Raw genomic sequence first — 22,672 nt, 5'->3', positions numbered from 1 at the left:
TTTATCCCTCCTCTAAAATCTTTCCATGCAAATTGAAGTCTTTGTTTTTGCATATGGTTGTCTTTCTTCAGCCATCCCGAAATCCATATCAAAACATTGCAACGCCGATGATCTCAAAAACCTCCCCCACGAAGAATACTGGAAACGAAATGTACGAAATCAGTGCCATCAGATGTCAGCGAATGTCGCTGGTGCCGTTTTTCCGTTTTCTGTTTGTTAACTTCTCGATTTCATGGCTGCGATTGCAGCGACCCCTGGTCCTGAATTTGAACTGGAACTCACCCTCGGGCAGGTGGATTTCGTCAATGGCCCAATCCGAAGACCCAATCTCGCAAAATGCGCCAAACAAGTGTCACAGCTGACCGAGGCCGAGTCCAAAGCCGAGCAACCAAGCAACCGGGAGCAGGAGTGCGGCACAATCCCAATACTTGTGGGAATGTCTCCAGTAAACTTTCTCACGATGCACATGCACCGACTGCCGACCGACACCGACCCATCGGAGCACCGGCTGTTTGCCGCTTCCCTGCCTCTGGCTCTGGGTGGTGCTATTCCACTGGTGGTGGTTGCTGCGGTGGTTGCTTCTGCTAAGTGTAACGCAATGTCGCGCCAAAGAGGAAATGAGGTCTGTGTGACTGTGTGCCAAAAGGGAAGAGCCTGCACTTAAAAAAATTATTCCTTAAAGGTTTTATTTATTGTGACAGGGAACATTAGAAAAAGAATACGTTTTTTTTTGTAGATATTTTCGCTAAGAATCCTATTGGATAACTTTATTGGATCTAAATATAGTAGTCTTCGATATATAAAAATAGTTGTTTATATCGTGACCTTTCTTAAGAGAAGTTTGTCAGAAAAAAAACCTTTTCTTTTAAGAACCCTAAATAGTAATATAAATATATTCAAAATTTAAACTTGAACTTGAAAGACAATATTTATCTTCAGAAACCAATTCTACATTTTCTATAGTAATCTATTGGCAATTATAATAGTATAGGTAATTCATTTTTTCGATTTACAAAGCCATTTTTCCTCAGTGTCCCTGCACGCACACAGCCAGAAGGCCTCACCCATGTGCAACAATGGCATCGCCTCGACGAGATTGGCTCTTTGGCTTAAGTGAGGACGGCACGCATGGGGCACGGCTCTCTTTTCCCGAGAGGAGTGGGAACCAAGGAGCGGATAGAGTGGCACGGATGGCTGGCAGGCAGGTCGAGGTCATGGCGATGTCGATGTTGTGTCGTGTGTGCGTGTGGTGCGCTGCTGGTGGTGGTGGTTGATTGCTCCGGCTCTCGTCTTTCCTCGGCTCTTGCTCTTCTTCTTGCGCCTCACCTCCGACCCTTCTTCTTCTTCTTCGGGTTGTTGCGCCGGCGCACGGCAACAGCACGAGGAAGAGAGACGCCCGAAGAGAGCCAAGATCCGAAGAACGTGTTATTGGGCCCTAGTCAATACACTGAAAATAATTTAATTGGTATTATATAAAAAAGTCATTCGATTTTTTTACATTGCCCTTGTTCAAGTCGTAAGACGAACCCAAATAGAACTTCAAACAAAATATGCTGAGGTATCTCATAGGGATTTACTATTTCCTCATTAGGCAAAAACTATAGTATACTTTTTAGCGACCCCATGTGACAATATTTGATGAAGTTTCTGTCAAAGACTGATCGCTCTTATGATCAACCAAAAAGATTAAAAACTTGCTGATCCCTTAAATATTTAAATAATCTTAAAATATTTCAATATTGTGATTCGTTTTTTACACTCACAGTTGATCAATGTAATATAATGGGAATTGCTATATTTTTTTCGGATTCTATACATCATTAAACGTTTCTAGGACCCACCAATTTTTGTCAGTGTAAAAAGAGAGCCGCAGCGGCTTCCGCCCGATCCAATTTTTTTGAAGTTGCACACGTGCAGCGCCGAGGGAATCTTGCCACAAGCAGAGAGTGACCCGATTGATGCTTCGTACTGATCGTGATCGTCGGCGTGGAGGAGCGTCGTTGTGATCGCTGTGATCACTGTGCGTGGTGGCAGTTAGGGGAGGATTTCGATTTCGCTTTCGCAAGTGTACGGCACCGGCTGTGTGGCAGCTACAAAAAGGATCAGCTTACCTTGCGGCAAGATCATTTCTCAAGTGACTACCGTGCAGTGCGGAGCGGCAGCAGCGACATCACAACCTCGCAACTTTATTTACAAACAACTAAAAACTCTTCAAACACAATGGCCGTGCAGGGTCAGAGATTTATGACCAAGACTCAGCACTACCGCAAGGTGACCAAACCTCTGCTGGAGCGCAAGAGACGCGCCCGGATGAACCTGTATCTGGATGAGCTGAAAGATCTCATCGTGGACACGATGGATGCGCAGGGGGAGCAGGTCAGCAAGCTGGAGAAGGCGGACATCCTGGAGCTCACAGTCAACTATCTGAAGGCGCAGCAGCAGCAGCGAGTGGCCAATCCCCAATCTCCTCCAGCCGCCAACCAGGTTAACTTGGACAAATTCCGGGCCGGATACACCCAGGCCGCCTACGAGGTCTCCCACATATTCTCCACCGTTCCCGGCTTGGATCTCAAGTTCGGCACCCACCTGATGAAGCAGTTGGGTCACCAGCTCAAAGATATCAAGCAGGAGGAATCTTGCCCCGAAATGGCTGAAGAACCCGTCAATCTAGCCGATCAGAAGCGCTCCAAGTCCCCACAGGAAGAGGATATTCCCCATGGCGAGGATGTCTGGCGTCCCTGGTGAAATGGGCATTCCAAATACACGCAACCAATTAACATTGATAGCTTTACTACTTATGTAGTTTCATTAGAAACGATCCAAGTTTTCCAAGGTCTAGTGTAAACATTTGCCTCAGAATCGTAATTAGTTGGTAGTTGATTTGATATGATGTGATGTTCCTGTGATAGTTCTTAAGTTCGTATTTTGTATTTGATCTCCCGTAGGTTTAAAGATTCATGTATTTAATTGATTGTAATTTATTTGATCATCTCAACAAAGAGCTTCCCCACCGAGCTTCCACTTAGTTTCATTAAGGAAACACATATTTTTGTATGCTTTAAACTTACATTTTTGCTTTACCACATTTGATATAAGCCAAGAATACTTGAATAATAAAAAGAACATAAACTGAAATTTTAAGAGTATTAAATTATTTGGGATATGAAGAATCGAGGGTTGGAATAGTCTACTGTTTACTTTTATAGCCTTTTTTTGTGGGAATGTAATAATTGAAGACATTATTTCAGCAATGTATGCCCGGAGTCTTATTGTCAAATGTTCTTTATTACAGCTATTCGTTTTTCAATATACTCTAAATGTTTGTTGTTTCTTAGAAGTAATAAGCATTGCAAACGTACCAAATCTTTAGTTTGCAAACTTTCACATTGCTATTCAATTCGGTGTTACAAGATGATAAATATGTCGTAAAAAACTGGCTTAAAAATAAAATAAATCATCAAAAAACGAAGAAATATTTCCTTATTGTGTCGTACCGTCCAAGTTTTTTTTCTTATATTTCGAATGTCTTTTAGGTATTTATAAAAAGTGTATTATAAAGTTGCTCCAAAATAAATACTACCAAAAAATAAACATAGACATGTTTTTTTAATAGACGTTTAGCTTATGATATATCTAATTAGTAACTATTTTTCTGAATACCATGTTCATAAAATTGCATAACCTACTAAGTACTCCAGAAGTAAGCTTGGATGAGCTTCATTCTTAGCCTCGGCCTCCTTCAGAAATCCCCATTGACTCCACCCCACTCGAAGACCCCACTCGTGTTACAAATCCCCGTCATGCACCACCCATCCATCCATTACAAGGATCCTGGAACGCGAGCAGCTTACAGCCGAAAGTGTGTCCACCGCGAGCCACACGCGATGCGAGCAGCGCTCCAGGATCAGCGTCGCTGGCCCCTGTTACATCTGGGATGGAGGGAGGAGGAGAGGGACTGCAGAGGTCCTGTCGGGTCAGGGGGATCGGTGCATCGCCGAAGTCGAACACACATTAAGCACACTCGACGCACACGAGCAATGTTCCCACAGGATCATAACGGCCGACCAACAAGTGCAGGATGCCTTCGTCCTTGTCTGCGTACCTTCCTCTGCCGCCGAACACGAACCCGATCCAATTTGGAATGCCAACGGTAAACAGGAAGTCGTCGAGGAATCGCAACGCCTTGTCCTTATCCCCATCCCCATCCCCCGGCGGAGGTCCTCGCTATCGTGGGAACCCAGAGGATCCGTACCCCGATGAGATGGCATAAAGCAGGCAGTTCATTATCCTTGTTCCCCCTGCCCCTGCCATAGTCAAATCATAACACACAAATCTAGAAACGGCAGCTGTTCGCCCTGCAAATTCCCATAGCCATGCTCGGCTGCTTTTGCTTTTTGCGGGCAGGTGAGCGAGGCGATGTGAGAAACCGAGCAGGAAAGTGTTTCCCACGATCCTGCCAGCGATCCTGCTCCCTGGCTCTCGCTTGATAAGGGTGCCGGGGCAACAATAAGAAATCGCCCGAACAATAAGGAGCGGTCTCAAGAAGCGGAAGGGTCTGCATATGAGTATGAACCAACCCTCATTCCAGCACACGAAGCGTGTCGCCATCCCTTTTGCTCCTTTTCCTCGTTCTCCTCCTCAAAATGCCAGCACACACGGTCCCATTCTGGGGGTTGTTTCTGACCGACTGGCTATATAAGGCCGGGTCCCGAAGGTCTGACAACACACAACGTCTTCGAGCGTCAGAGCAGCCACAGCTCAAAAGAACTCAACTTACACCAAAAAAAATTACAAATAAACTCAAAATGTCGTCGCTACAAATTTCCGAGATGTCCAAGACCTATCAGTACCGCAAGGTGATGAAGCCCATGCTGGAGAGGAAGCGTCGTGCCAGGATCAACAAGTGCCTGGACGAGCTGAAAGATCTGATGGTGGCCACTCTGGAGTCCGAGGGCGAGCATGTCACCCGGTTGGAGAAGGCCGACATCCTGGAGCTGACCGTCACCCACTTGCAGAAGATGAAGCAGCAGCGCCAGCACAAAAGGGCTTCCGGCGATGAGAGCTTGACCCCGGCGGAGGGATTCCGTTCCGGTTACATCCATGCCGTGAACGAGGTCTCCCGTTCCCTGTCCCAACTGCCCGGCATGAATGTCAGCCTGGGCACCCAGCTGATGACCCACCTGGGACAGCGCCTCAACCAGATCCAGCCAGCTGAGAAGGAACCCCTGCCCATCAACGCCCCACTCTCCGTGCAGATCGCCACCCGGGATGCCTACTCCGTGCCCATCTCTCCAGTCTCCAGCTTCGCCGGCAGTCCCAACTCCAATGCCAGCTCAGCGGTCAGCCACTCCCTGCTGACCACCATCGATGTGACCAAGATGGAGGACGACAGCGAGGACGAGGAGAACGTCTGGCGTCCCTGGTAGGGAGGAGCAACAATATCCCCTCTATAAGAAAAGAACCCAGGAGAGATTATAGAAAGTAAAAGTCTTCCGAGTCGCTGGAATTCCCCCAGTTCCGACTCCCAACCTAGTTTTAAGCAAACACCATACCATACCATACACACACAAAGCTTTAGAAGAGGACGCGCAGTTCATGTGATAAATAAATAATACATTATATAGCTAAAATTGAAAGATCACGACTTTTTCTGCCACTATTTTAGTGAGTAATCATGCAAATTGCTGAGACACTCCCCGTAGCCAAACAGTTCCCAATAATTTGCGGTCTAGAACGGAAATGCTAGCACCTCTGTTTGTCCAACTATTGTAACTAACTCTTCGATCGCCCCACGGATGTACAAACAAAAGAAAGCGAAAACAATGCCAAGGCCGTAACAAGAAGAATTAAGAAGAACCCAAAGTCGGGGCTACCGATGGGTATTGGTATGGGTATGGACCCTGCATATAAGGTTGGACCTTTGAACACGTGTGCGGACAATAAGCAAAGGTAACACAAAAAATTAGAGTCTTATCTCAGCGTGTCTAATCGAGTTACGACAATGTCGCTCGGAGTTTGAAGAAAATAAATGGGCATAAAGCCGGGGTGGAACTACGTATCCAAAAAAAGGGATCGAGTCATCATTCATCCCGCATCCATCCTGATTTCGCTTTGTTCTCCTCTTATTCTCCTGGCCGTGATTCTCCCTGGCCACTCGGCTAGAAAATCGTGTGCACAATGGTCAAGGTAAGCTATGGGCACATAAATGCTTCGGATCAGGTAAATGAGTGCCTTGCCCTAGGGCAACTTTAAGATGGAGGAGCCCCCGCTCGGGACAGGATATCGTTTTTTGTTTCATTTTTATGGGTTCTGCTTAGGGCCTTTTGGGTTGTTTTTTTCCATTTTGGTTTCGATCTTTCGCTTTTTTTTGATTTGACTGACCCAGCATCATTTGGTTATCTGTGTGCCAAGACCAGTAGCCGATCCCCAGACGCCTCTGTCTTTAAAATCGACGGACGGCACAGCCGACGAGGGAATAGTCAACGAGATCGGTATCTCAGGATTGCCTTGGGACTAGCGAAGGCCAGGGCTGCAAGGGTGTAATAAATTCAAAGGAACCAAATTTATAGAGATTTTTCAGTTGATTAAAAATCTGTTGACTTGTTAAGCCGAATGTAGATTATCTCTATAAGATCACCTTCCCAACAGTGTTTAAGTGATTATACTTAATTTTACATTTCCGTCCTTTTAGTGTTTCTGGGGCCAGCAATTATTTATGGAAATTATAATAAAAATGGTGTTTACGATTGAAGTTCCTTTGTCTTAAAGATCTTTAATAGGGTATAAAATGTTATATGGTATCCTGAATGTCCAATAGGTTAAATGCAACGTTCTTCTTCACTTAAATATATTTCTAAAGTCTCGTTAAAAAAGGTACAAAACCAACTGCAGTAATTGTAATATGGTAATATATGTTCCAATTTAATTGATCAATTACCATTTCAATGAGGTCCTAGCGATCTTTCACTATTACGGTCCTAGATTCCATTAATCATTGACTGGTAATCTCTCCAAGGTCATCTGCTAAAGGGTTTCGATGTCACTTCCACCCCAAGATAACTTTTTACCCTTGAAACAAGGAACACTTCTTGAGAGCCATGCAAAATCCTAGCTCACCTTCAGTCCTTGTCCATCCCTAGATGATCCGATCAGGCGACATAGCTGTCGAGTTGACAATAAGAGGACCAACACCAACCCGACCAGACCCAGTTACGCTCGGTTATACTTATAAGTACCATACAATGGGGCAATAAGAAAAATACGGCCACAGGGATATGCAGGGGAATCGCACCCAAAATGCCAAAAGGAAATGCTGGCACAAAAGATACTTAATCTTATAGGTAAACCCGATGAATGATGAACGAATGGCGGCGACGTAACCGAACCCCCGATACAGCAATCCAGCAATCCGGCGATCGAGCTCGAACGCAAGCCCAAGTCATTAAAAACTACAATACACAAACTGCATACGAATCACTCGAACGAAGACTGAGGCCCAAAGAAAGGGTCTTTCAAAGGCAGGGAGGGGAAGGGACTGAGGACTGAAGACCGGGGACCATAGCCAGAAAAAAAAGAAATATCAGAAGCGAAGATCGTGAGAAAATGGTTTGGAACGTGGTTCTCACACGATCGACACACCTGCCCTTTTTATGTGTGTGTGTTGGGCCTCCTATGTCTGTGTACTTTTACGAATTCAAGATACAAGACCACTTACGGGCAAGATCACGACCGACTCGAGCTGCGGCCATAGGTATGACTATGGCTATATGGCTATGGATCGACATGAAAGAGAAAAGCAGCGTGCGGTAAGTGTGTCTCAGTCGAATCCTCAGCTCAGCTTCAGCTTCAGCCTCAACTTTTGTGCATTGGCCAACATCCAACATTGTAATGACTGTGGACACACGATCGTTAAGAGCGCGCCGTGTGATCTGGGAAGGGGCGGGGGAACGGGGTTCCCGAGGCTTCCAGGGGGTACAAGTACGACTATGAGTTCGGGTTCGGCGCATGCGTCGCTGTTTTGTTGAACGAACTCAATTTAGTTGGTTTATGACCAAAAAGCGAGAGCGAGCGGGATGCAAGAGGAGATCGGTTATGGAGATCGGAGTGGGAGATGGTCGTCGGTTTGGGTTGGGGAGTTTCGACCGATGGACCGATGGAGCGATGGAGCGCTGGAGAGGCACCCAACCACACTTATATGGTGTGCTATTGACTCTGTAATATCTTTAATATGGGATGTTGTTACACTACATTGGCACACGCTCTTGCTGCCACTGGACAAGCTGCCCACAGGTTGTGTTTGTATGGGATCGTATGGGAATGGGACTGGGGATGGATGAGGTGGCTGCTGGCGGGTCTGGAGATCGAGGCACGAGTGCCGACTCCATCCCAATCCCATACCATCCTCCAACCAGGCCGGTTTGCCGCCGCCTCTCCTTTATTAAGTGGTGGTCTTGCGCTTACTTTAATATGGCTGCATTAAACCTTAGCGGCGTGCGGAGTATTATGACTGAAGTAGGTGGCCGGACCCGCGGTGCTTGAGATGCTGTATGGGGGCCCACCGACACACAGAGGTCACGTGATGGATGACGTGTGGGCTCTACTGTACCTCCTGTCACGGGCTTTGAAATGGGTTGGGTGGGGTCCGAGGCACGGAAAGAGATCATTTTACAGCAAAAATAAATAATTACAGAAAAAATATTGATTAATAAGTATAAATAGTGATTATATAGGTAAGATAATAATATATTTTTTCAAACCTAACAAATCAAAGTTATGTGTAAGCAGAATAATATTTTAATAAATAGTATATATTTATTTTGATTTCTCGAAAGAAAGTAAGAGGGATTGATTTAGATAAGTAAATAACACTGTAAAAACCCTTCAAGTAATCCAACTACGTCCAAAATATGGAAAGGAAATATGATTCACTATTAATATTTCTATTTTGATCACTCGAGTATTAGGTAGATGTGATATATGAGGCTCTTAAGTCATCAAAGATCATACTCATTAAGCTCTCAGGGGTGACGCACGTTTCGGCAGAAAACAAAAGCCCAAGCCACAGACAGGTTCAATGGGAACCCCTTTAGATAGGTTTCACAAACTAAGCCAAAGCCCCTGGCTATGGCCTAGACGGCCGCACTCAGACAATTACAAAGTAAACTGATTGCTTTTCAAATGGACCATCGCGAAATAGATCACCCATTTCTGTAGACTACCGTTGAGCCCTATAAATAGCCGTTTTGTAGCCCAAAACAAAACAGAGAAGCGCTAAAAACCCCGTCTCGATGCCAAAGTTACGTGACTAATCACATTTTCTGAAGATTAACAGCAATCAGCGGCGGCTTGAACGGTCCCAGACTCGAGACGACCCGGTAAGTAGTCATCATCATAGTTGTCGCTGTCCACCAGACAAAGGCGCATGGATCCGAGGTTCCGTAATCGAACCGCACTCCGAAACATATACCCATACCCCTCCGAAGTTTTAAGACTTAAGTGCCGAGACGGTCGCGGTCGCGGGCTTAATTTGCAATGTCTGACCGCCGGTCCGCGCATGTGCCAAGCGGTCAAGCGCAGTTAAGGCTGTCAAAGCCTGGACAAAAAAAATATCTAAAACAGAAAAAAACCGAAACACAATGACCACAATGCTGAGCCATTGACAGCGGAGCCGCGGTTCTCACACTCGACGGGCCTCATAATAAATGACGTTTCCTAGAACTGACTTTTTGCTTTATTTTATTATTTAATTGCGACAGCCGCGACAGCGCCGGCGCAAAAGTTCCCGCAGATATAGCATACGTATGTATGTATACCCCTCGAGAGCCCCGCATGCCCATGGAATTCGAATTCTCGGGGCATAATGAGGCCAACTCAGAGAGCTAGAGTCCGAGTGTGGGAAAATATTCAGCGACTTCCGGCTGTGGGCTCTGCGATTCGGTTCGCTATGGAGTTTATCTTTAATTCGTTTCTTGTTTTAGGGGCTTTTTATTTTGTACTTTGCGCTTGGACGCCTACTAAGTGTCTGGGAAGTCTGAGTAATGTACTAGAAATGATAAAGCAGGGGTTCTTAAGTTGGAATTTCATTTATTTTCATTTTCAGTTGTAGTTCAGGTTTCTTTTTTAGTTTTTCAATAGGTAAGCAGCAATCTCTATAGCCGGAATTTGAGGCTCTGCTAGAGATGGGTGACCCTGCTGGGGGCTGCTGGGAAAGCTAGTCCTGGGCAGCAATTGAGGGGCTCCAAAGTCTTCGGTGCGGTTTTCATTCCAGCACCTTTTTGGGGCAACGATTTGTAGAAGCCTTCCGCTTGAAGGCGATCCAGGTGAAGATCATCTGGGGTCCAGAGCTCACCAGGGACGCCACATGGGACCGGAGGCGCTGGAGCTGGCCTCACTGGGCGCCGGGCTGCAGGCGCCGCTCTCCAAGCTGCCGCATTCCGAGGGCGGTGGGGTGACCATGGCCTGATCTTCTGAAGGAGCCTGAAGGGGCACTCCGATGGGCAGCGAGGGAACCACCACTTGCAGGTAGTTGAGGCGATGACCCAGGTGACTCATCAGCTGGGTGCCGAGATCCACACTCACGCCGGGCACGGCAGCCAGGGTTTTGGACACTTCATTGGCGGCATGCACATAGCCCGCCCGGAAACTCTCGGCAATGCTGAGCTTGGGATCCTGAGATCCCGAGGAGCCACCACTGGAGACACTGGACAGACGCAGTTGCTTCTGGGCGCGCAGCTTCTTCATGTGCTCCACGGTGAGCTCCAGGATGTCGGCCTTCTCCAGCCGGGTGATGTGCTCGCCTTCCTGGGTGAGGCACTCCACCATGATGTCCTTCAGCTCGTCCAGGCATTTGTTGATCCTGGCACGGCGCTTCCTCTCCAGCATGGGCTTCATCACCTTGCGGTACTGGTAGGTCTTGGACATCTCCATCTCCAGAACCATTTTTAATGGGGTTTTTATAAGGTCGGTAGTTGAGTGAGGTGAAGTAAACTCGCGTAATCCACAGTCGCAGAGATATTACTATGAGAGAGACTACTACTTTGTGTGCACGCAACGAAGTCGGAGCTTTGAATGAGTCGGCTGGCTGTGGGATCGGCTTTATATAGCCTCTGCCCGTGTAAGATCCGAGCAGTGAGTGCGAGCGGGACACTCATTTTGCCTCGTGCGCGGCCTGCTGCTGTTGCCAGCGGTGGTTTCAGATGGTTCGGTGGTTCGTAGTGCCCATGCTGGTGGTGGTGGCTTCTGTTTTTTTGTATACTTTTGTATAGTATGGTATGGTATATGTGAGGGCAATAAAATGACTTGAGCGAGCTGCGCCTTCTCTCTCTCTATCTTACCCACTCCATCCCTCTTTATATATGTGTTGTGATTGTTATACCGTGGGAAACTGTTTCGCAGCCGATTTCCACGACGACGACGGCTGGCCTGACTTCTTCTGATTGTGCATGCTTGGGGTCTTGTACGATCCCTCGTCCGTCTTTGAGTCTTTCTGGGACAGACGGACGGATGGACGGACCGACCGACCGACCGCCTTTAAGAGGTCTGTGCGACTTGGGATCCCAGATACGATGCGAGGCGAGCACATGCCTTCCATCCATAACAAGATGTTTGCATTTCAATTCATTTGTATGGTCGGTCCATAGCCGAAGTCGGGGTCCGGTCTTTTGGGCTTCAATTCGGTGCGGTTCAAGTCTTGCCATGTGCCTTCACCCTTTTGCTTTTGCAGTCAGTAGCTTATGGCACGCTGATAATTGTGGAATCGTCATCGGGGACTGGGACTGAGACTGGGAATGGGTCTGGGGCTGGGCCAGCTACATATAGCTATCGTCTCTGGGTTTCTTGCTTTTTTGTTAGCGCTTTATGGATCATTGATTGGATCGTGGTAGTCGTGGGTTTCGTGGGACGAGCATTACGCTTTTCGTTTACATGATTATTCTTGATTGTCGGTTGGGGATTGGGATTGGGATCCAGTGCGGGGGTATCTTGGGTCGTCGCTCGCTTCTATTTGTAGACAATTACCATCTCGGCTTGGGAACCCGGGATCTTCGATCTTGGCAACTTGGGAACCGATCGAAATCGACGTGTGCGCGAAAGTCGGTTACAATCGTTATGGTTGTTGCCAGCACACGCTATAAATGCCATGGCTCGTGTGGGTTAAATGCGATATATATTTAGCACTTTCGGTATTTATTTTTAGCGCTAAGTCGTATTGTATCGCCGTGATTCATCAGCCTGGGATGCTAGATCCCCATCCGCCGGCATATGATACATCTGAGCTATCTGACACATCAGCTCTCTCGGCCAAAGCTCAGGTTTCACCATATTTAATTAGAAGTGCCGGCGACGATGACGATCGTTGAAAATGACACGAGCCCGGCTCATTGGCACACAAATAAGAAATAACAAAAGGCCAGCTACTCACTGTATAAACCACACTCAAATAAGACAAATTAAGATTGCCCCTCGACGCATTCGAAATGAGCTACAGTTAGCCGAAACAAAACAGCAACGGCGATAAACGGGCCAACACAATCAGTTAACATTAACAACTTATCTAAGCGAAACGTTTTGTTTTTTTTGTCCGCTGGACCGGGACAGTTAAACTGGGGATGACAAAAAGCTGAATGCTCCGGAAATTGCTAATTGGATTTTATGGGTCGGGAGGATTTTATGAGTGGTAAATGCACTTTTGGGGTGGGTTATCCATAATATTTTGCAATGTCCTATTAAAGATAATTTCTTATTGGATTAATGGAAAAATATGCTATAAAAATATTTATATACTCTAAATATACAACCCTTTATCCTTAAAACAAGGAGATTCTAATACTTGGCATGTTTTTTATAATGTTCTTACAGTCTTTTTTATATAAAGTTATAAAAGTTGTGTAGTTCCCATTTTTCCAGTAAGTACCTGTAATTAATAGTCGTATTACAAGTGTTGGTTGGATAATTTATAAATATTGTTTAACCGATTACTTAATAGATTTCTGTAATTTAATCAAAGAGCAACAAATGGCCTCCATTATTTTCCAGACATTGAACCGGAATATTATATAACCCAGCACTACGTATAACTAACGTTATTAAAATTAATTGACTTAACAACAAATTAAAAAATAAATTTATGGGGGTATAAAATACAATTTAAATAGTCAAAAATATCAAAATTCCTTGTAAACACTTAATAAATGCCCAAGCGTGTTCCTGAATGATTTTTCCAGCTTAACAAGTTCTGAATAACCTTCGTAATTCGTATTATTAATACCAATTGCAGCAATTAGGAAAATCAGTGGACAGGCACGTGCCCTTAATAGATTCAATCAAGCGTGGTCTTATGATTTGAAATGCAAAAACCCAATCTGCTGGTTCAAAATTCCTAAACACAAATTCCTAACAACATTATCAGGAGCACAATAAGGAAGTGCCGGCAATCGTGAATCACTTGTGAAATTTCATCAGATTCTGCAATACTCGATGGGGTGTAGCGCATGTGCCCAAGTCGCTTAAGACTGGCCTTTATACACCCAATCATCCGAAGGAATAAACACACATACCCAAAGACGTACATATATATCTCGAAAGACCTCATTTCTCTCGCTTTATTATTTCTCTTGGTTGCTTTTTTGTTAAACCATTTTTATTTTTTTTATCGATGGCATACGCACGCGCGAATTTCAGTGCCCCCGCGGAGTCGGGCGATTGCCCAGAGGGGGCGGAGCGGTACAGGGGGGCGGGGCACGAGAGCGTGCAAAACTCGGAGACCGGAGATCGGAGACCCAGAGCAACAACACCAGAGTATGTATGGCCATAGCGTGTTGTTGAATTAATTTATATCCAACAGTGCGCTTTCAACTTTATTGCGCCGCGAAAAGCAGCCAGCCAAGTCAGCAGTCGTCGGTGGGTCCCCCCCTGGAAGACCCCCCTTGAAAGACCCCTCGAAAGCCCCCCGCAAACCCACAGATACACCAGCTCACAGATACAACGCACACCAGCGCAACGCCAGACCGTGGGAAACAAACTCGTGCCAGTCGTTTCATTGCTGTCAAATAATATCTTGATGGGGATCAACTTGAAAAGATTGGTTGGGGCTTGGGCCCGAGCTCAGGCCGCCGTCGGTTCGGGTCCCCCGTCTCTTTGGCCCCCTCCCCTGCTCCGCCGCCTCTGACGGTTGCCGCTGTTTAGGATGCGGTCGACGCTTTTGTTTTTTTACCCAGCTTTTCTCATTTTTTTCGTATTTTTTAGATCTCTTTTTTAATGCTTTACACATTTGTTCGTCATAGCCGAGCGTTAAGTATGTGTGTCCATGTGGGCACTCGAAAAAAAGGGTTATAGGTCGGGGGTTTTTGTACTTGTGATTATACGAATTTCAAATATTACTCAGAAGTTCAAGTTTAGATTAGAATGAAATTCGTATATCTATATACTGGACGATTCTAGTATAAGGTCTCGGATAAAGTCTATCACTATCATAGTGACTTTGATATAAATTTATTTTGTGTTAAATAACGTTTATAAATTAACTAAATCGTTTTCTTAATTCTTCGTTTCTCATCATTACCTAACATAAGTATGGATCGTACTACTTATATAAAAAATCATGTCCCAAGAAAACTCTGAAAAATCAAATATAGCTAGAATTGGGATTATATCGTTACGTTTCGGATTTAAGATAAATTGATGTGTATTATATTATTTTTTTTGCTACTGGTTTGATCATCCTTGAAAATAAACCTTTTTCAGTGTACCCATGCTGGCATTGGCATCTCTCGTGGTGTATGTAAAGATCCAAAAAGCCAGAAACCAGTTTGCCATCCGCCAAAGCCAGTGGACTCTGCTCTGTGGCTGCTGGGATGCCGACACATACTCCGTTCGGAGATCACATAAAAGACCCGGCACACCTCCTACTGCAGCCTCAGAGCCCCCTCCCCCCGGGTCCCCTCCCGAATCTCCTCGCCCCCCACTTAACCACCGGGTTGTGAATGGCTCCTCCGCCTGCTTTTATGCACTGTTTGTTGTGTATACACGGTCGGGCACTTGGCACGTTGCCCATTATCTCTCGGCGACTCAAACTCAAACTGGAACTGAGGCTGAGGCTGTGGCTTTTATTTTTTGTAAAGATTTCGAGTGCATATATCATATTACCACCACCAGCAGGCAGAGATGCATCATCATCGTTCCCGGCCTCCGCCAAGTGTAAACTGTCAATGGCCCCTTGACAGGAGGCCCCCAGATAGTGGGATCGATCCCCCCAAAAGACTCCCACTTTGCGACTGGGATCTTCACTGTTTCTCTTCTTTTCCCATAAACACCACAGTCAGCTAGTCTTGGCAGGGGGTGCAATCTGAACGATCCATTAGTGGCACTGATAAAAAACAACGAACCATTAAACAGGATCCCCATCCCCAGTCATTAAAACGTATCTTCAAGTACGCGTTCGTATCTCGCCCTCAGCTCGCTTTGCACACACTTTCTCCCTGCGCCTTATCGAGGGTATAATTCCTATCCTATCTGCCCGAAAGAAACCCTCCCTATCGCTCCACACTTTCAGCACACTTGGGCCGCAAGAAAGGAATTAATTAAAATATCTATAAGATTCCCAGCTCACCCCTGGGGAGTGTTTCCCAAATTGAAGACAAGTGGCAGGACCGTATTTTATTGGTGGTGGTTTCGGTTTCGGTTGTGAGTGCATCGAGCTCTGTGGGAAAGTTGGAAATCAGAATCAAAACACCATAACAAGTGATTCGAGATGCCTATACAAATAGCAGATATGCAACCCCAAGTTCTGTTATTCTCCCTTTTATACGCACATATATTTGAAACCAGAACCAGGACGAATAAATGTGTGGGAATGCGTGGGAATGGTCCTGGGGTCCTTTCTGTTTCGAAGACCCAGAAAGGGTCCCCTATGCCTCGGCCTTTATGTTGATTGCCCATTAGGAATACAATTTGCAACTCCTTTTCCATGATGTGATCCTGGGCTTCCTTCGGTGTCGTGAGAAATTTTACCAAGGAACACCTGCCCCGTGTCGGTGTGTCCTGAATTACCAGAGTGTTGGAGATTTTTTCAGCTCCTCTCGGGGATTTCTCGGGGCACTTGAATACGTTTCCGAAAATTTTGAGGCCAACGAAAAATTGTTTCCCACACTCGTCGGACAGTTGCAGTTTTTGTAGGGGTTTGTTTCCTTCGGATGATGCACTCTTCTTGCGTCTCTCCTCTTCTCTTCTACCTGCTCCCGAACCGAAACTTCCCCCGGCTCCTGGTGAGCGTCGTATTTCAGGTTCTCCGCCCCGATTATCTTCGGTCTTTGAGGGCGAGGGTCTCTGGGCTCCGGTCTCCGGTCTCCCGTCTGCGGTCTCTGTTTGTATTTCCCTCCCTTTCTGCGGTGCGTGTCTTCGCCAGGGGTCCGTTCTCCCCTCTCTTTCCCTCGAGCGCACAGGAAATGCACTTCGGCTATAAAAGCCGTCCGTTTGCCGGTTGGGAAATCATTCTGACATCGTCAGCCTTTCAAGCAACACACGCACTCAGCACACTCAAATACATACATTTTCCAAACCCAAAATGTGCCAACAAGTCGTCGTCGTCGCCACCACCAACAACAAGATGAAGACCAGCTACAGCATCAAGCAGGTCTTGAAGACACTCTTCAAGAAGCAACAGAAGCAGCAGAAGCCTCAGGGCTCGCTGGAATCCCTAGAATCTGTCGACAATCTGCGCAACGCCCAAGTCGAGGAGGCCTACTATGCCGAGATCGATGAGAACGCCGCCAACGAGAAGCTGGCCCAATTGGCCCACTCGCAGGAGTTCGAGATTGCCGAGGAGGAGGAACAGGAGGACGACGTCTATGTCCCAGTTCGCTTCGCTCGCACCACCGCCGGCACCTTCTTCTGGACCACCAACCTCCAGCCAGTCGCCAGCGTTGAGCCCGCCATGTGCTACTCCATGCAGTTCCAGGATCGTTGGGCCCAGGCTTAGAGACCTAGAAACCGTCTAGCCTTCAACCCTTCAATCTTCAAGCTTTAAGAACTCTACAAACATTGTGATAGCACCAGCGGCTTTAACTCCACTACAATCTCGGCGATCCAGCGCTTCCATTAGTTATTAAGATATTGTGATAGACAAAAAAGAGAGCTTTAAAACAAACGTACAAAATACAAAACAAGAAATATCAAAATCAAATTCATTCATCTTATTATTGGTCGAGGGGTATTGGGTTTCAGCATAAAAAAGAGAAAACACTGCAGTTATCTTTTCTCAGATTGTTATGATTCGTCGGGCATTCCATGCGAATGAATCGCTTGTTGTCCTACACCAAATATTGTTCTGGAAGTCAACGTGCCAGATAAGAGCAACTACTTGAAGAGATATCATTTCGAGGTTTTTCCAGAGTATGATAAAAGGAGAGAAACCACTTGAATTACTTGCTATAAAGTAACTTTGTTTTGATTTCGGGGAAGTTGGCTGAGTAAGAGTTCAGAAATGGAATGGAATTAGAACACACAATTGAAGAAGCAATTTCTTTTTATAAATATTACTGTATAAACAAAATATTATGTCAACTCCGTCAACATATTTACCTTTAATTTGTTAGAAAAGGATAAAGGGTTTTAAAACATATGAAATTTTTGCCAAATTTGATTTCTGATTTGGTTTCTGTAAATTTGTTTGGGTAAGATTAACCTTACCTATAAGAATTGTAAATATACATTTTTTAAACTATTCATAAAAGGTATTTCTCAAATATCTTTGGTAAAATCGACTTCCTGGATAAGGATAAATATTACCAATATTTGGAAGTTGATTAAAGCATATAATCTATAATGTGTTAAACTACAAACTATCATAGGATATACTTATCTTAGCATCTGTTGCAATCCAGTTTATTGGAATCTTAGAAAATATGTAGTAATTGACTTGGGTACAATAAAAATACCCCTCTAACTGGGTCAGTAAAGACTCTAGCACATCCTGCAAGAAAGCCAGCCCACACTCCACAAGAAAGTCAATTCCTGGGATAGTTCTGTCCCAAAATGGACAACCTTGTGGCCAGCCTTGTCTTGTTGCCATTGTGGCCAGAAGGTGTGATGTGCTCGCACTCCGGAGAGATGGCCGAGAGCCAAGTTGGCCAAGAGCCAAGTGTTATGGCTATCACCTTGGCTAAGGCCACCATCGCCACCTGTGTGCGACCAAATATGGATGTCGTGCGCATAACTTCACGGCAGCTCCTGGCAAACGGGCTGGTTGTCGCTTGTCGTACAACTTATTTATGAGTCGGCGAGGGAGTGGAGAAAGGCCAGAAGGCGGGGAAAACCCCAAGAAAGATCCCAGAACGAAGAACGAACAACCACGAACCAAACACCGCACACCAAAAACCACAATTAAAATGCAACATGTAGACGTCAACACCTCAAGACATCGAATCACATGCCAAGGCGTCTCAAGGCGGACGTTGAAATTGGGCATAAAAACAGTTGCCGCAAAAAGATAATCGCCTTGGCTAGGGAATCGGAGAATAAAAATCCGACGCAGGTCCCTCACACGATTCCCACTCTTTCACACACTCTGTCCATCCCGCTCTATCAATCTCAAACGCATTTCTCCTACACTAAAAATGCAAATTGATGTCGACAGCAGGGAAGGAGCCAGCGAAGGAGTTGGAAAAGTAAAGAAAATGAATAACAACATGAATAACCAGAAAGATCGAGAACGATTCGAAATGATACGAGACCATAAACACTCTTTATTTTACTTAAGTGAACTCTAGTTATGTTTAACTTGCTTATAGCTCCTAAAACTAAAATCATTCCATATAATACATTGGGTAGAAATATTTTCATAATAAGATCCACTAGATGAACTATCATAGGGTTATATTATTTGAAGTACCGCACATAGCAAATAATAATAATGTATTAATCAATCTATTAATTTTTATAATAGATTATAAGAATGTAAAGGCCTAACCGTTTGGAAACAAAGTTGAGAGGTAAGGAACTCTCCTTTCTCAAACCCCCCGTAAATGTTATAATACCCTTTCGCTAGGGAATACCAAACTTCTGGTAGCGCCGTGACGTAAATTAAGTAGCAATATAAGTTTCTGTTAAATTGCCTTTGACAGCACATAATTAATTTCGTATGCAAAGCAAGGCTTGTCTGCACGAAAGAATTGAAAATTGGAAGAAAGAACCCATCATGGAATGCCGTTGATAATGCTGATGACACTGTTCATGCCGATGGCGATGGCGATGATAGCGATGAGTCCGGGGGACTGCGACTGAATCGTAGCCCCGATGGCTATCTCGGATGGGTTGTGCCTCATTTGCATACCTGTGCACTGAGACCGAAACAACCTGATCCTGCGCTTGCTTTGGATCTGGGATTGGAATTGGGATTGGGTTGTGCCTCGTAGTCTTCGGTCTTCAGAGATGGGTTTAATGGACGCGTGTGTACCCAATTCTCGCCGGCGATGACCAGCGGAGCGGCCTTCGCGTGCGTGACGAGCATTCGCTTAGCGGTCATTGATTGGGCAGGCCAGTTGGTTCGTCTGTTGGCTTGTTGGTTTTGGCCAGGTCTATGGAGGGCGCCGTCAGCAACAAGTGTGTGAACACCATTAAACGGTGATTAGGCCCGGCCACCACGCTCCCTTGGCCACCACCAAGATTGCCAGCGGAGATCGGGATTCCCCACCTCCTCTCCGTCATTTGTGTGTGGCGCGTCGAGAGGCCTCAATTACCATTGTGCCCCATGGAGATCGGCAGTTGCGATGAACTGTGCAACCATGTGGGCGGTCAGAATGTTGTAACCGAATTAGACCGGCGATCGAAATGTGTGGAGAGATCCACGATCATTTGTAAAAACGTCTGGAAGTGAAGGGGATGGGGGTTTTTTGGTACTCGGGTTTTGTAAACTGTTCGATAATGAGCATAGAATGGTGTTGTATCACTTCTTAACCTTTTTAGCGCATATACCCATTAATTTATTTGCCCATCATTAATTTGTAATTGTAAATCCGCATTAAAAAGAAAGAATTCCCCCCAAGTGAGCTTAAGAAATCCATAACAACTTACATTTCATTGTCTCCATTAGTTTTAGAAATTGGTAAAAAGTTAAATATAAAAGTTTGATAACTGAATCACGCAATTTATAACACTTTATTAGACAGATAGACAGCATGTAATTACAACCTAAATAGTGCAATCAGAACTCTTGAAAGAAAGAAAGACAATCAAAACATCCGATAGTTTGATGAAAATGACATTCGTATTTGTAAAAAAAATATCACTCAGGTTCCAGAAAAACAAAAGTCATCTCCCTAAAAAAGTTACCTCAACTTGGAAATCTGTAAACAAAGTTATCACAAGCACTGCCATAAATACAACAGAGAACACTATACTTCCCCGATAATATCAATATTTTCAGACAGAAACGGTGTTTTATGTGATAAACAAGATAATAACAGAAACTTTGATGATGCTGTTTTGAAAACAACATTTTACTCAGACTGCAGACAAGCCAATTGAAAAATGGAGAAAGGTCGAGAAGGGGAAACTAACTAAAGATAGTCGAAGTTTTGATGGTCTCACAGTAAAAAGAACCAAAAAAATTTATTAGTTATAGGTTTTGACAGAAATTGTATGATAAAGCAAAAGAAAAGTAAATTATATCAGTAAAGTAAATACGTATTATTTTTATTAAGTTCGATGACCTCTAGCAATCTTTTAATAATCCGAACATACCTTGATCATAATGAAGAAATACATCTATAGTTTCCTTTTCTGGTAAAAATAATTATACCCCGTGTAAGGGTATAAACGTAGTTAGACACCTAAACAGAGCCGGTACTTTGTAGAACTTTGTGGACCGCATAAACGAGTTTTTGTTTGGGTCGCTGATAAGGGGCCCGGTCTTATCAGCACTCTATAACTGATACACTATCTACTAGTAGCTATAGAGAGTCATAAAAATATATAAAAATCAATGAAAGTTAGACAGTCACGGCAATTGAAATCGATAGCTACTACAGAAAGAACGCATTCGTTGGTAAAAACCCAACATACCCAAAAAACCTAAACTAGAACAACCTCAAAATGATGAGACAAGCTTTGACTATTTGCTGCCTGGTACTGGTAGCATCCGTATACGGAAACACAGTATCCACCAATGATACTGCCTGTCCTGTTATGTGTCCCAGCATATACAAGCCAATTTGCGGAACTGATGGCCAGAACTTCAAGGAATTTGCAAGCGACTGCAACCTGTTGTCCCATAATTGTCGCCGCGAACGGAACAGCCTGCAGGGTGAGTAAAAAAACGAAATTAGCTTAGAACCCTATCTATAATATCTATATATTCCCACAGCCTATGCTGCCACCGATGCCGCCTGGTGCAGCTCCGAGTTCGTCGAGAATCTGCACGAGAGGCTGGGCAACTTCAAGCTGGAGGTCCAGGAGTGCTTCAAGCCCTGCTCGATGATCTACCAGCCGGTGTGCATCACCAATGGCAAGTACCGTGCCGAGCTGGCCAACTCCTGCCTGCTGGAGACCTTCAACTGCGCCCTGCAGGTCTCCGGCGCCCAGCCCGCTGAGCTCTTCCGCCTTTTGCGCGAGCAGAAATGCTAGACGGGATCGCAATGGTCGTAAAGTCGGAACAATACACTGGACCATCTTGTGTTTGAAATAGCCATCCTTTTGTTTCGAACAAGAAAATATAATCCTACGAATTTATGAGACACGAGTAAACGAGTTGTTAATTAGGGTGCTCACAGTGGGTGGGTACCGAAAGTGAAATGCATTTTCGGCACGAGCAGTGGTTATAATTTGACATGGTCTGCATTGCCGTTATTTATCTAAAAATGTATCGAAGTTAGTTTGAAAATGTTAATTTTATTTGGATACAAATATGTATTTTCTGTTGGCTATCAACATTTCATGTTTTCTGTAAAATCCCTTATCAAGCTGTTTAACCACAAGGGTTCCCTGCCACAAAATCTAAATGGTTGGTTCTTATTACCAAACTTCGGGATAATAATATATAACCACAAGCTTTATCACCACCTACCTACTCTGGTGTTATAGTCAGTTCCACTGATAACGTTTGGGTTTTTTCTATAAATTTGGGTTAAAATTATGTATTGACACTTGCAAAGTCTTAATTCTTCCAGTGAAGTTTCCATAGCGAGTTCCTTTTGGGGTCTATAAGAAGTGCAAGCTTAATGACTTCCCATATCCTTTCACAACTCATTGACTTGAGTCACTAATGAAGGGCATTAACACAGGATACAAGTGTTCAGATTAACCTTTGCAATAACCCTTAATTCTTATACGTATGGTCTGGTAGCATCGATGAGACATTTGCTGCAAGATGATACCAGTTTGCACATCCTCCCCATCTCCTTTCATCTTCCTTTTATCAGTTTAACAACCCGTCTTTGCAGACCGCTCATCTGTCAGGCCTCATTAGGTTCCACTCATAACACTGCTTCCGTTATCCTTTGCTCTCATCTTCGTTCTTCCGTTATGCCAGTATTCTAAAAGATCGGGTTCTCACTCAGATCCCCAATGATGATAGTACAGAATAGGTGTCTTGTTTAATTTCTTGCTGATGAAGATGATCAATCGGAAGAAGGTTTTACCTTTATCAAGTATTATCTCTCTGTAATTGATTTCTTTAGTTCTA

At 44.8% G+C, this 22,672-nt stretch overlaps 6 protein-coding genes across 6 annotated transcripts; 4 read left to right on the top strand and 2 right to left on the bottom strand.

The window, feature by feature from the left end:
• Positions 1–24: 24 nt before the first annotated feature.
• On the bottom strand, positions 25–1,443 carry LOC118878141 (uncharacterized). The gene is given in 3 exon segments (XM_065866549.2): positions 25–486; positions 488–659; positions 1,065–1,443. Coding segments are annotated over 3 exon segments (594 nt in total). The 5' UTR covers positions 1,217–1,443; the 3' UTR covers positions 25–216.
• A 374-nt stretch (positions 1,444–1,817) lies between these two features.
• On the top strand, positions 1,818–3,135 carry E(spl)mdelta-HLH (Enhancer of split mdelta, helix-loop-helix). Its single transcript, XM_017082940.4, has one exon. The coding sequence runs from the start codon at positions 2,221–2,223 to the stop codon at positions 2,743–2,745; it is 525 nt and encodes a 174-aa protein (XP_016938429.4). The 5' UTR covers positions 1,818–2,220; the 3' UTR covers positions 2,746–3,135.
• Positions 3,136–4,713: 1,578 nt separating this feature from the next.
• On the top strand, positions 4,714–5,636 carry E(spl)mgamma-HLH (Enhancer of split mgamma, helix-loop-helix). The gene has a single exon (XM_017082943.4). It carries the CDS (start codon positions 4,806–4,808, stop codon positions 5,424–5,426), a length of 621 nt encoding a protein of 206 aa, XP_016938432.2. The 5' UTR covers positions 4,714–4,805; the 3' UTR covers positions 5,427–5,636.
• Positions 5,637–10,063: 4,427 nt separating this feature from the next.
• Positions 10,064–11,184, bottom strand: E(spl)mbeta-HLH (Enhancer of split mbeta, helix-loop-helix). The gene has a single exon (XM_017080075.4). It carries the CDS (start codon positions 10,936–10,938, stop codon positions 10,345–10,347), a length of 594 nt encoding a protein of 197 aa, XP_016935564.3. The 5' UTR covers positions 10,939–11,184; the 3' UTR covers positions 10,064–10,344.
• A 5,294-nt stretch (positions 11,185–16,478) lies between these two features.
• On the top strand, positions 16,479–17,176 carry E(spl)malpha-BFM (Enhancer of split malpha, Bearded family member). The gene has a single exon (XM_017082945.4). It carries the CDS (start codon positions 16,559–16,561, stop codon positions 16,970–16,972), a length of 414 nt encoding a protein of 137 aa, XP_016938434.1. The 5' UTR covers positions 16,479–16,558; the 3' UTR covers positions 16,973–17,176.
• A 3,810-nt stretch (positions 17,177–20,986) lies between these two features.
• Kaz-m1 (Kazal-type protease inhibitor m1) lies at positions 20,987–21,735 on the top strand. The gene is made up of 2 exons (XM_017089059.4): positions 20,987–21,295; positions 21,356–21,735. Exons 1-2 carry the CDS (start codon positions 21,085–21,087, stop codon positions 21,613–21,615), a joined length of 471 nt encoding a protein of 156 aa, XP_016944548.3. The 5' UTR covers positions 20,987–21,084; the 3' UTR covers positions 21,616–21,735.
• Positions 21,736–22,672: the final 937 nt, after the last annotated feature.

The sequence above is a fragment of the Drosophila suzukii genome, chromosome 3 (assembly GCF_043229965.1).
Source record: "Drosophila suzukii chromosome 3, CBGP_Dsuzu_IsoJpt1.0, whole genome shotgun sequence".
Classification (NCBI taxonomy): domain Eukaryota; kingdom Metazoa; phylum Arthropoda; class Insecta; order Diptera; family Drosophilidae; genus Drosophila; species Drosophila suzukii.
This window is presented reverse-complemented; position numbering and strand designations above follow the sequence as displayed.